The sequence below is a fragment of the Nerophis ophidion genome, linkage group LG07, assembly GCF_033978795.1.
Source record: "Nerophis ophidion isolate RoL-2023_Sa linkage group LG07, RoL_Noph_v1.0, whole genome shotgun sequence".
Lineage (NCBI taxonomy): Eukaryota > Metazoa > Chordata > Actinopteri > Syngnathiformes > Syngnathidae > Nerophis > Nerophis ophidion.
This window is the reverse complement of record NC_084617.1, coordinates 54,476,479-54,488,786: the sequence shown is the minus strand read 5'-3', so window position 1 is coordinate 54,488,786 and position 12,308 is coordinate 54,476,479. Positions and strand designations below refer to the sequence as shown.

The 12,308-nt window shown below is 40.7% G+C and overlaps 1 protein-coding gene across 2 annotated transcripts in view; it reads right to left on the bottom strand.

Moving 5' to 3' along the window:
* Nucleotides 1–257: 257 nt before the first annotated feature.
* fam222aa (family with sequence similarity 222 member Aa) overlaps nucleotides 258–12,308 on the bottom strand; it is a 154,362-nt gene continuing 142,311 nt past the window's right edge. For both annotated transcript variants that reach the window (XM_061906515.1, XM_061906516.1), the window contains one exon: nucleotides 258–5,646. In XM_061906515.1, the coding sequence (XP_061762499.1) occupies nucleotides 4,196–5,646 (1,451 nt within the window). In that variant the 3' untranslated portion in view covers nucleotides 258–4,195. The remainder of the gene's footprint in view (nucleotides 5,647–12,308) is intronic.

The following is a 12,308-nucleotide window of genomic DNA, read 5'->3' as shown; positions in this document are numbered from 1 at the left end:
AGTCTCTCTGTCCGTGCATCCTGTGTGTGTGAGGTAGTGGTCCCCATGTCGCCCACTGAGACAAAGATTGTGGATGACTGACACGAGGATTCACTTTGTTCATTTAATTCTGCAATTGAGCGCAATGCACAGAGTGAAGAAAACAAACACACACACACAAACATATATATACTATTATTTTCACTTGTCGATTGATCGACTTCGGCCTACAAAAAAATAATGACAGACATCAAAGCCAAGGATTTGGCCAGTGGATATAGTCTTAAAGAGATTTATTTTACACCTCAAAACAAAACAAAAATAAAAAGGATAGGGATTAGAGTGTGGTACATTGGGAATGTATTGACAACTGTAGTTTACATTTTTTTTTGGTGTAAGCTTAGAGAAAAAAATGTTCATACAGTCATAATAATTGCACTTCATTAATCTAGACTGATGCCAGTATTTCCCCCACAACAAAGCTCCATTTGTCTCTTTATTTAATAAATTCAATTTAGCATTGAAATTCCACTGACAAAAGAAATGCTTGTTTCAAGACCAGAGGTCTGCTGCACTGATCCAATTTGTCGTCTTTCTCTTGAATCCCACAAGGCAATAAAACATCGCAGTAATTTAAGTGCAGTACATTCAAGGGAATCTCACAGTCATAATAAATATTTCACCGCTCTGAATCATCTAGTTAAGACCGGCCCGGGCTAAATGCAGCCCGACCAGGGGCTAAAACGAACAAGGAAAAGCAGTGACCCTTGTCTCTTTTCATCCAGAAGAGAGCAAATGATTGTTTTCTTTTTCTATTTGCAAGACGAAGGAATAGTGTCTCCCCCTAAATAGGACTCGCGTCTTTCAGCTATTTTTTTTTTCTTTTTTCAGTAGCTAAACCTGACAGAGAAGGCAGACTTTGAAAGGAGTCTTTAAAAAAGGGGAGCGAGATCTGTACATTACTCAGATATGACGTTTATAGGACTGTGGTAGAAATCTTGAAATCACACACACGGACAAATAAAAAGTCTGAGGATATTGAAGAGCTAAAATCGCACACACACACGCATACACACCTGTGTGTGCATGCGCTCGGCAACATATCTGCGTTAAACACACCTACATGTATCGTTATGTCGGTAACCTCCAAGTCACATTCCTCATTGTAACATTTCTTTCCTTTCTTAGGTTCCCTTTTCAATATGGTTACAATGGAGTATTAGGGCGGCACTGAAAATAAAAACAAAATGGACTTTGAGACTGAAGACGACCCCAGTGGCCCCAGTTTGAGGACGACCAAGGCAGCGCTCAATGACTTTTCCGGTATGCAGTGTTTTTGTTACATTTATGAATGAACACCAGCCTGTGCTTTCATGTTTGAATGTGTACACCTGCAGATAATAGACCTGTGTGGCTTAAAATCAAATTAGTCCAAAAATTAAGTTGGCACGGCTTATATTTGGCGGAGCTGTATAGTCTGGAAATTACGGTAATAATGTTGATTGATGATAAAAAAAAAACCCAACAAAACTTATTGCAGTCTATTCAAACATTTACAATTGTCATAAAATATCTGCTTTTGCACAATTAAACACCCAGACTCTGTGTCTGCGCTTTTTTTTTTTTTAAACTATTATTGAGCTATACAGCTGCAAAATAATCCACTGTACAGCCAGAACAGTGATAGTCAAAGAGAGCCCTTCAATAAATGTAAAAGTGATGGTAAATGTTATTTTTATCCATTTAATTAGTCATTTATATATTTTGTATAAAATATTTTTGAGTGTCTGAAACGCCCTACGATTGATTGACTGGCGACTAGTCTAAGGTGTCAGCTGGAATAGGCTCCATCTTACAACCCATCCTAATGGCTGGATGGGTGTCTGGAACAAATTAATTGGATTTACATTGTTTATAATTGAAATGATTTTGATTTTCCTGCAATTTGCTTTCCGACTGAGTCTTTAGGACAGATGAATACCTACGACCAAGGTCCATCTGTACTGTAATGAAAATAAAAATAATAGTAATATGGATTTATATAGCGTCTTTCTAGACCAGCGCTTTAGACTGCGTACCTGTTATACAGTAACTCAGTTATGATGGCGGTAAGCTCCAGCTGTAGCCAGAGCCGTCATGGGGCTTGGTTACTGAAAAAATAAAAGGATACAGGGGACATTTTGAGATTTTTCACTGTCAAAATTAGTATAATATTTTGATTAAAAAATAAACTAAAATGTCATTAAAAAAACAGCCTGCATGTCAGGGTTGTGTTATTAGTGTCAATATTTCAACATGTCATGATCCCATATCACAGTTTTGACTTTGTTCGCTATTCCTGTGTGGGTTTTTTTTCTGTCCCGGTGCTCCTATTTTGGTTCTACCACCTGTTGGATTGAAGTGCTTTTCTGCACTTTCACTTTCTCTTCTGTCATTCCACGTTTTGGTATTTTTTTTTATGTGCCGCTGGCCGTGATAATTTTAGCCGTGAGCCGCAAACGGCCCCTGCGCTGCACTTTGGACACCCCTGGGGTAGACTGAAGGAAACGTGGCTACTGCTGATCTCTGACAAACATTTGTTCACATAATTCCTTGCACTTGAAGCAAGGTGGGTTACGCGTCCTGCTAAACCAGACAACGGCATTAACCGGGTTGGAGGAAACTGGGATAAATTTGCCAACCCTACGGTTTCTGGACGACCGGGCGCCCAAAGCGTAACTTGACAAGAGCCTCAACATTAATCAAGGTATGCTTTTATAATAGTAATATTGTATAGCCCGGATAATATTATTGTTTTAATTATAATGTAGAAATGTTCATTAATACTGAGTCCATCCATCAATATTCATTACTTTCTAATACCCTAATCAGATTTTTTGTTTAAATACTGGTATTGTGTTTGTATGTATTGTATCTGCTGATGTAGTTTTGTAGTTGTTCTGGATGTGCCAAACACTATCCATGCCATCCATTTCCTACCGCTTGTCCCTCTCGGGGTCACGGGTGTACTGGAGCCGATCCCAGCTGCACTTGGGCGGAAAGCAGTGTACAACATGGACAAGTTGCTGCCTCATCGCCGAAGCGCCAAATACTATATATATTTAAATATTTATTAAAGTTAAATAGAAAGCAGTACCTCACATTTATATTTCGTAAAGTAGGCCTATAGTAAATCTGTACAGCAGATACGGGCATCTCGATCAAGAATATTATTTCCCAATACGACTGGACAGGACAGGTAAATAATAAAAATAAATAAAAAAAATTTTAAAAATGTTTCTCTGATTTTTTTGAAATAAAAATCTCCTCATTATGGATTTATTTTGGTAAGTTATGTATTATTTCGATTTTTTTCAGTGCGCCCCATTACTCCTTCGTTTTTGTCGATTCCAGTGTTGGTTAGACAAACCTCAAGTAAGTCCTTATAAATAAAGTCCTTACAGAACAGAAGCAGCGACTATGCCCCAAATTAGGACATGAGAAACTGCAAATTAGCTTTAAGAGGAAGATTAAAAATCATAAAAACCGAGTGGAAACAAAAAGCATAAGAGACACTTTTCCCCATAGCAGCCAATGCATATAATAATATACCTACAAATCTATAAAACAACATAAAATAGGTTCAAGTTTTTTCAAGTTTCTTAAATATATCCAAACTACCCAATTCCAAACAAGATTCAAGCAGTGCAATTTATGTATCAATTACAACAGCAATAATCAATAACAATGTAATATCTTTTTGCTAATCCGACTTGATTATTGAACGCTAGAGTCTTGCCTATAATTTCATCCATTTGCAAGCGTCTGCTTACGGGTTTTGGATGTTGTGAGCAGCCCTAATCTTGAGTCCTTTAAGACCGTTTATTTCAGTGACAACCTACACAGTAGCTTCATCCTTAGTATTTGTAAGGTGGGCAGGGGGTGGACAAGTGGCTTCTTCACTTCATGACAAGCTATGATTCCATCAGAAAAACAAAAACTGAGAAAAGTTCAGGCAAGTAAAAACATCAAAAAAAGAAACAAAAGAAACAATCCAAAATTCCTGTTGGCAAACCACACAATGGATCATCTTAAAATCCCTTTTCTGTCCCACTTGCTCTTTTCACCAGGACTCTCGCCGCCAAAGTTCAGGTCACGCAGCAGCACCTCTTAAAGCAAATCCGAACGCGCTCACTTTTTTTTCTTCACAAATTCACTGCTTGATTCCTGTGATTCTCTATCTGTAAACGGGGAGACGGATGTGTGCGTGCTGGTGGTCGAGCAGCCGCGGCACCGACACCGTCTCGTAGCCTTTGCCAAGCATCTGCTCCTTTATGCAGGGTGGGTGGATGTCGTTAATCAGGTATTCCAGAGACTGCAAGCTGCTGCTCAGCACGGACGTGTTGCACATGCCCTTGCTGGGCAGGCTGCAGCACAGGCGCCCGCCGCTGTCGATGGCGGGGTGATGGTGGTGGTGGTGGTGGTGGTGATAGGGATGGTGCGGGTAGCCCACTTCTCTGTGCCCTGTCACCGACCCACCCGTGGAGCTGGCTAGAAGCTCCTGGGGGTTGTAGCAGTCACTGTCGGGTGTCACCAGGACACTGTTCCACGGCGGGGCGAAGTACTGACCCACTGAAAAATTCCCGTGCATACCCACGCAGTTCAAAGGCGAGGAGCTGATTTTGTCCATGCCGCCTCCGCCGCTGGCACTTGCCGTCATGTGGTAGGGTCTGGACGAGGATGAGGAGACTTGCCCCGCCATGATTCCGCCGACCGGAATGCAGCTTTCAGGGGACTTGCTGATAGCTCCGCCCCCTCCGCTGCCCCCGCTGTACATTCTCAACATGGCCTGTTGCTGCTGATGCTGATGATGTTGCTGCTGCTTCTGCCAGAGGATGTAGTCCATGCTGTCCGCGTACACCCCGTTCTTCAGCCCCTCCGCGTTCTGAGGAGGCATCGCCGGACCTGTGTACACCATGTTGGGCTGTGGGCCCATTCCCATTACATAACCTCCACCTGAGGAGCTGGAGGAGACCCCCATGACTGTTGTGCCCTGCTTGGAGGGGCTGGAATTAGAAGGTGGTGCCCCCTGACACACCTGCTGCAAAGCCTGGGCTTGGCAATGCTGGTTGATCTGGTAAATGATGCTCTGGATAGATGGGAGGTTGGACTGCGCCGGGAGGGCTAGGCCACGCCCACCCGCAACAGGAATCACCGAGCCAGCTACAGTGACGTTTGGGGGGACTGACAGCCCGGGTCCCTCTGGAGGCTTAGTGGGCTCCGTGTGGTACCCCATCTGACTGGGACCACTGACTAAAGTGCTACTACTGGGTGGGTAAGGAGCGACCGCAATGTGGGCTGGAGACAATTTAGTCCGTCTGCCTTCCGAGTTCTTAAGAACACCTTTAGATGGGACAAAAGTGGATGATAATGACGAGGAGGAAGAGGACTTGACAATGGCGAGCAGGCCATGGTAGCCCCCAGTGTGGAGATGTGGGTAGGGGCTGTAGCGCTGGCCTGTGGTGTCGTATCCGTTCACAGTCCGGTTAAGGTGCTTGTGCTGGGGAACCCTGATGTTGGTGGGGAAGATCTTGATAGACAGAGGGCTGTTGGCCGTCTTCTGAGCGTAGGTGTCGAGTTCCGCCGCGGTGGGGTAGCGGGGGGAATGTGTGGGCACCGACAGCTCACCTGTAGGGGCAAAAAGAGAGGACAGTTTGAGCGATATTACCTCGACTGATCATACCTCTTTTTTCCAAACACACACACTTCATTCATTCATTTTCCACCACGTATCCTGTTTCGAGTGATGGCTGACTTTGAGTGAGAAGCCGGTACACACTGTCATGGCCCCAAGTCAATCACGGAACACAAACAACCACTCTCGCTATGGACAATGTAGAGTCTATAAATAACCTAACTTATAGGGTTGGGTATTGTTTAAATTTGGACAATTCCGGTTCCCAAAGATTTTTGGTTATTTGAAGAGGCACGGTCAAAATTGGATTATGACTTTCTCAAGGAGCTATCTTCAGTTTATAACTATCAATCTTTTGAAGTTAAATTGACATTTTATGACGTTTCTTTTAGGGTTTTATGTTGACGATTCTGATCATCCATGACTGAAATTGGCCGATAACCATCACATGCGTTACCTGTAAATTGTATTTAATTAATTAATGATGGCTATAGCCGGGGTAACAAAATCAACACAATAATTAAACTAATTATTTATCACTAGTACTATTTATTTAAACTTTTATTACATAAAATTGAGCAAAACAAAGTCAATATTTCACAATAATGAAAGATAAACAACTCGTTTAAATCCTGTGTCCAGGGAATTATTCCCTGACTTTGTAAACAAATACAAAAACAACAATAAAAAGGATTTTCAAAAAATAAAAATATAGACCTAATCATTCTAGAGACTACCCTTTGTATCAACACTACCATGCCCTACCAACACTGCCTTATACTTGTATGCCTGATAGAGATTGATAAACAGTAACCAAGAAGCCCAATAGTTGTTATATTTTCCTATCTCTAACTCTTATCAATCTACTGTTAATTTCCTGTGAATTTCTGCTTGCTTTTTGCTGTAATGTGCTTCCATCTACAGTTTTTAAACTTCACTAAACAAACACTTACTTCTTGTGTTGTTTCAAGCTACTTTAGCGGTTAGCTTGCATGCTACTGTTTTCTCTTCCTCCGTGTAATATGTTTAACTTTATCCTACAGTCTTACAGTGATAATGTTAGTTATAAGGACTGTATAAGAAATATATTGGGGTTGCTTCTGGCGATGACAGCTAAGCCCAAAACAAAAATAAGAGGATAAGAATAACATAAATATTACAAAGTTTACAAACTACATACGCGAGGTGACATTTATGTTCCATCACTAAATCCGTACCATATTAGATATTTCTTTCCATCTTATTTCCTTTCCCTTGAATGGTGGTTCGTCCCTCGTCGAATGGATCTTTTTAAAAAACTAATTCTGTCAAAAGCCCGGCACCTTAGGCGGTGTTAAATCGGTGCATTGTGAAATTAATTTGGACTCTCTTTAGCAATGAATTAGGTTAGCCTGGGATACTACAGCAAGGAGTGGATCAAAGCTTGTTTAATTGGAATAATACATTTGAGAATTGGAAGTAGTAGCATTATACTAGATTCTGAATATTTATCCATTCGCAGTCTAGAAGTATATGACGAGCTCCAACATCTAATGTCATGAGCTTGGTAAAGAGAGACTGCACCAACTGGCAACAACATCAAATACATGGGTCATATATATGTATATATGTATGTACATGTGTCTGTGTATATATATATATGTGTGTGTGTATGTATATATATATATATATATATATACATATATATAGATACACACATACATATATATACATAAATGTGTGTGTATGTATGTGTGTGTGCAGTATATACAGTATATACACACACACACACGTGTATATATATATATATATATGTATATATACATGTGTATATATACATGTATATATATGTATACATATATATATGTATATATATGTATACATATATATATATATATATATATATATATATATATATATATATATATATATATATATATATGTATGTATGTATGTATGTAACAGGGTCAATTATGTCTTGTAAATATATGTATTTTCAAATGTTTTATTACGGTTATAATTACACAAAATATGTAAGATACATGTAAATACCTGAATATTGTTTGATGTTTTGTCAATGTGGAACCGTTGTCTCGTTGTCCCTCCTACTGCAATAAATACTGTGACACCTGTCTTTTTATATGCGTTGGACATGCCCCCCAACTTCCCTTTTTGTCTACGATAAGGGGAGAGGTAGCCGTCCATGCGACGACAGAAAATGTTTTGTCTTGTTAAGAACTTCAATTTGTTTCTTGTTCATTATTATATTTGTGTAGGGGCTCGACGATGGCAGAACGTTTTTGATGACAATTGTGTTCTGTAATATCAGGTATGTTTTTATTTTACTGTGTATGTAACTACACCTCCCTTTTTGTCTACGATAACGGGAGAGGGGCTCAACGATGGCAGAAAGTTTTTGATGACAATCGAGTTCTGTATTATCAGTAAAGTGCAGCTGAGAAACCCATGGTGTCGGTCGTGTTCCATAAAAGCCACACAACGCAGAGGAAAAGACCACCGGTTACATATATACACACACATATTTATATATATGGACATATATATGTGTGTATGTATATATATATATATATATATATATATATATATATATATATATATATATATATATATATGTGTGTGTGTGTGTGTGTATATACATATATGTGTCTGTTTATATATATATATGTGTGTGTATGTTTATAGATACACGTGTATATACATATATATGTATGTATATACATAAATATATTATATATGTATGTTTATATATGACGAAAGCCTACTCAACATGGCGGTCTAAGTGACGGAAGGAGGTAGCTGCGTATTCATACCTTAGTGGGATGTGTGTTTTGGATGTTGCTGCATGTTTCGAGCCTGTCAGCCGTAGATGATGCATCAGGCATGTCAGGGATGTCAACATAGCTGCCATCCTGAGCAGGGGTTTTGTCAGATCAGTGGGTATAACACCATCAATAGACCTCTGTCTTAGTGCTGCACAAGTTGGCGGCTGCGTTGGCCATCATTCCAATGAACAGCGTTGGAGGCGGCATCTACTTATTCTTATCTATAGGGCTTACTTCCAAGTAGCATGCTAACCTCCAGTTTCATCAAACTGTATTGTGTTTTCCCCTTATTGAATGTGTTTTGGGTGATTGTGTGTGTTTCAGACGCTGCTTGCTGTGTTGTGTTTTGTGAAATTGCATGTGTTTTGGCAATTTGCAAGTGTTTTGCCCCTGTCGGCAGGAGCTGCTGCCTTCACGCTTGTCCGGCATGTCAACACGGCCGCCATCTTGAGCAGGGTTTCATCAGACCGGTGTGCCTCTGACTGGAACCAACATTTTAAACATTGATTGACATCTGTCCCATGTGAATAATGCAGTAAAAACAGACACGGCTTCACCCTGATCAAGATGGCGGCCATATTTATATCTATGGGGCTTACTTCTCAGTTGCATGCCAACTTCTGGTTTCATCGCACTTCTAGTTGTGTTTTGTGGGTTTGTGTGTTTGGATCCTGTTGTTCATTTGCTCTGCACATGTGTTGTGTCTTGGAAAGCTGCATGTGATTTGGCCGTTTGCATGTGTTTTGGACGTTGTTGCGAGTTTTCACTCCCCACTGTAGTACTGCATGACACCAACATGCTGTATGATTACAATAAAAAAACATTGTGGTTAATATTTTTACTGAAAATGTTAATTCTTAATCTAATATCAACAGGCAGAATTTGATACTGTAAATGCTAACCATTCTGCAACTGTACAAACAGTATGCCAATTTAATCTTGTGGTACGCCAAAGAATCACTTGATTAAAGTAGTGTTTAAATTTCCTATATACAAACACAGTGTTACTGTTCAAACTGTGGGTAATGTAACGGTGGCAAAAACTATTAAATACACTTGTTAAATAAAACCTCTGCCTTGTTTTCACTGAATACTTAGGCCCCTTCTACACTAAGCCAGCTAACGTTGTTCATGGTAAATCCCACCTAACCTTATCCTTGTCCACACACACAATGGTCCTTTAAGACTCCCCACCTCCGTCTGTCGGCGCAACGCGACCTCGTACGCATGCGCGGAAAATGCGCACGTCATAGTCACCTCCAGTGTTGTTTTGTGTACAAGTTCTTAAATTAAATGTAACTTATCTGAACAATATCCAGTGTTGTGGTATTTCAGTTAACTGGAATCCATTGTGTAGTGAATCACACCTGAACCATCATAAATTAATCAAATCTTTAATGGACATGTGAAAGTAAACAATGTGATAAAGAACATTTTACATCAATCAATCTCGGGATCTAGATATCTGGTCAGGACACGCCTCACTCTTTTGCATTCGCCTTCATCGTCCATTCTTTTTTGGTGACTTTATATACTGTAGACGTTGAGTCCGCGACATACATGGCAGACAAGAACTGATACAGTCTGCTTTGCCAGTCCAAAAGCAATTGCTGTTTTCCATAGTCTTCCCTCGACGGCCAGGTAAAACAAAGCACGCGCTACATTCACGGGAGATCACATTCTCATTGTCTCTCCATCGATAAATGGACAAAGTTTTTTGGTAAACAAAAGTACAGCTTGGACCTGGATATGGGAAAGTTCTCTTGCCGTCTGAGAAGTGTTGTATCCCAAATAGCTGCAATCGCTTTCTCTTAAGGTATTCATGTGTGGTTTCTACAAGCGTCTCTACATGTAGAAGGAGAAGCACGGGCATGACTGAATGACTCGCCTTCATGTTTCCAGTGGTTAGATCCGAGTTAAGAAACCTCTTTTATATGAAGCTGGCTGTGGCGTGTTCTTTCTGAAGTCACTTCCGGTGTGCGCGCGGTTTTTCTGGCGCCACTTCCTCTGCAAACTCAGTTTGTAAACGGCGCACTTGTCCGTGTAAAAAACTATTAGGACGGTAAACAATGATGTAGTGTAGCTGACACGGTGCTTAGTAGAGATGCGCGGTTTGCGGTCACAACCGCGGAGTCCGCGGATAAACCGCGGGTCGGGCGGGTGACATGATGAAAAAATAGATTTTAAATAGATCCGGGCGTGTGGCGGTTGAACCAATTCGGAAATATATATTGCACTAATCCCAGGAATGTAGGCTCATAAAATTTCTTTGTTTGTCTTGTCTTTATTGCACAAGATGTAATACAACCACACAACAGCTCTCATGTCTCTAACGCTTTTCCAGGGACAACTCGAACTCTCACTTCCTGTCGATAACGTCACTTCCCTATCTCTCTCGGAAGTCCCGCCCCCCAGCCAAAGTCATTGGCTAACACCCTGTAGCCAGCCGCTACATTATACATAGTTAAATGTTATGTTGAAGAGGTTCATTTAGCCTACTGATGTGTATTTATAAATGGTTGATTTATATAGGCTAGTAGGTAAAGTGTTGTACCTGACAACTCTTGATGGTACAATCCATATATCACGTCTCAGACAACGTCAGGCTAACATCACGTGACACCTCTGATGAAAGCTGCAGAAGCAAGGTAGCCCAAACTTTTCAGGTACAACACTTTACCTTACTAGCCTATAGAAATCAACCATTCATAAATAGTTAAATGTTGTTACCCACAAACGAAAAACGAGCAGCACTCTTTGAAACAGTATGTGGGCATACTTTTATTTTGAAGTGTCTCGTTTGGTCTGTCGACGGATGTAAGGAAGCTACTTCCAGGTATGGCCAACGAGGTATTTGTCATTTGTTGGTATTTTACTTGGTAAAATGTTTGATCCACATGCTGTGCATGTTATTGTTTTTACGTTTGTAACCTGCTTTATTTGTTACAGTTTTCACGGTGAATTTGAAGGGAAAGTAAGCCTTCAAATAAATCAGTTCAAGAAAGCCATTATGACTGTGCTATTTGGAGGGAGTTACACTTTCTAACCTCACTAATGCCTTGCATCGTCTATATTAGATATATAACAACGGGCGGGTGGCGGGCGGGTGTGGGTTTGAAGAAATGTTGGTTCGGGTGGGTGGCGGGTGGATGATGACTTTAGTGATGCGGTTGTGGATGATATAATTGCCTATCCGCGCATCTCTAGTGCTTAGGCTAAATAATTATTCCTTTAAAGGCCTACTGAAACCCACTACTACCGACCACGCAGTCTGATAGTTTATATATCAATGATGAAATATTAACATTGCAACACATGCCAATACGGCCTTTTTAGTTTACTAAATCACAATTTTTAATTTCCCGCGGAGTTTCCCGTTGAAAACGTCACGGAATGATGACGCGTATGATGACGAGTGTTTGTGACGTTATTGGTTGGAGGGGACATATTAGCCCAGCACCACTTACGGCTAAAAGTCGTCTCTTTTCATCACGCAATTACACAGTATTTTGGACTTCGGTGTTGCTGAATTTTCTGCAATTTGTTCAATTAATAATGGAGAAGTCAAAGTAGAAAGATGGAGGTGGGAAGCTTTTAGCCTTTAGCCACACAAACACATGGTGTTTCCTTATTTAAAATTCCCCGGAGGTGAAGCTTTACTATGGATCAGAGCGGTCAAGCGAACATGGATCCCGACTACATGTCAACCGGCAGTTTTCGGTGAGAAAATTTTGGTTATAAGTCGCCTCTTACCGGAGATCAGCGGAGCTTCTGTCCTGCTGCAGCTTTGTGACTTCCCTCAACACACCCGTCAACACACCCTTGGCCACACC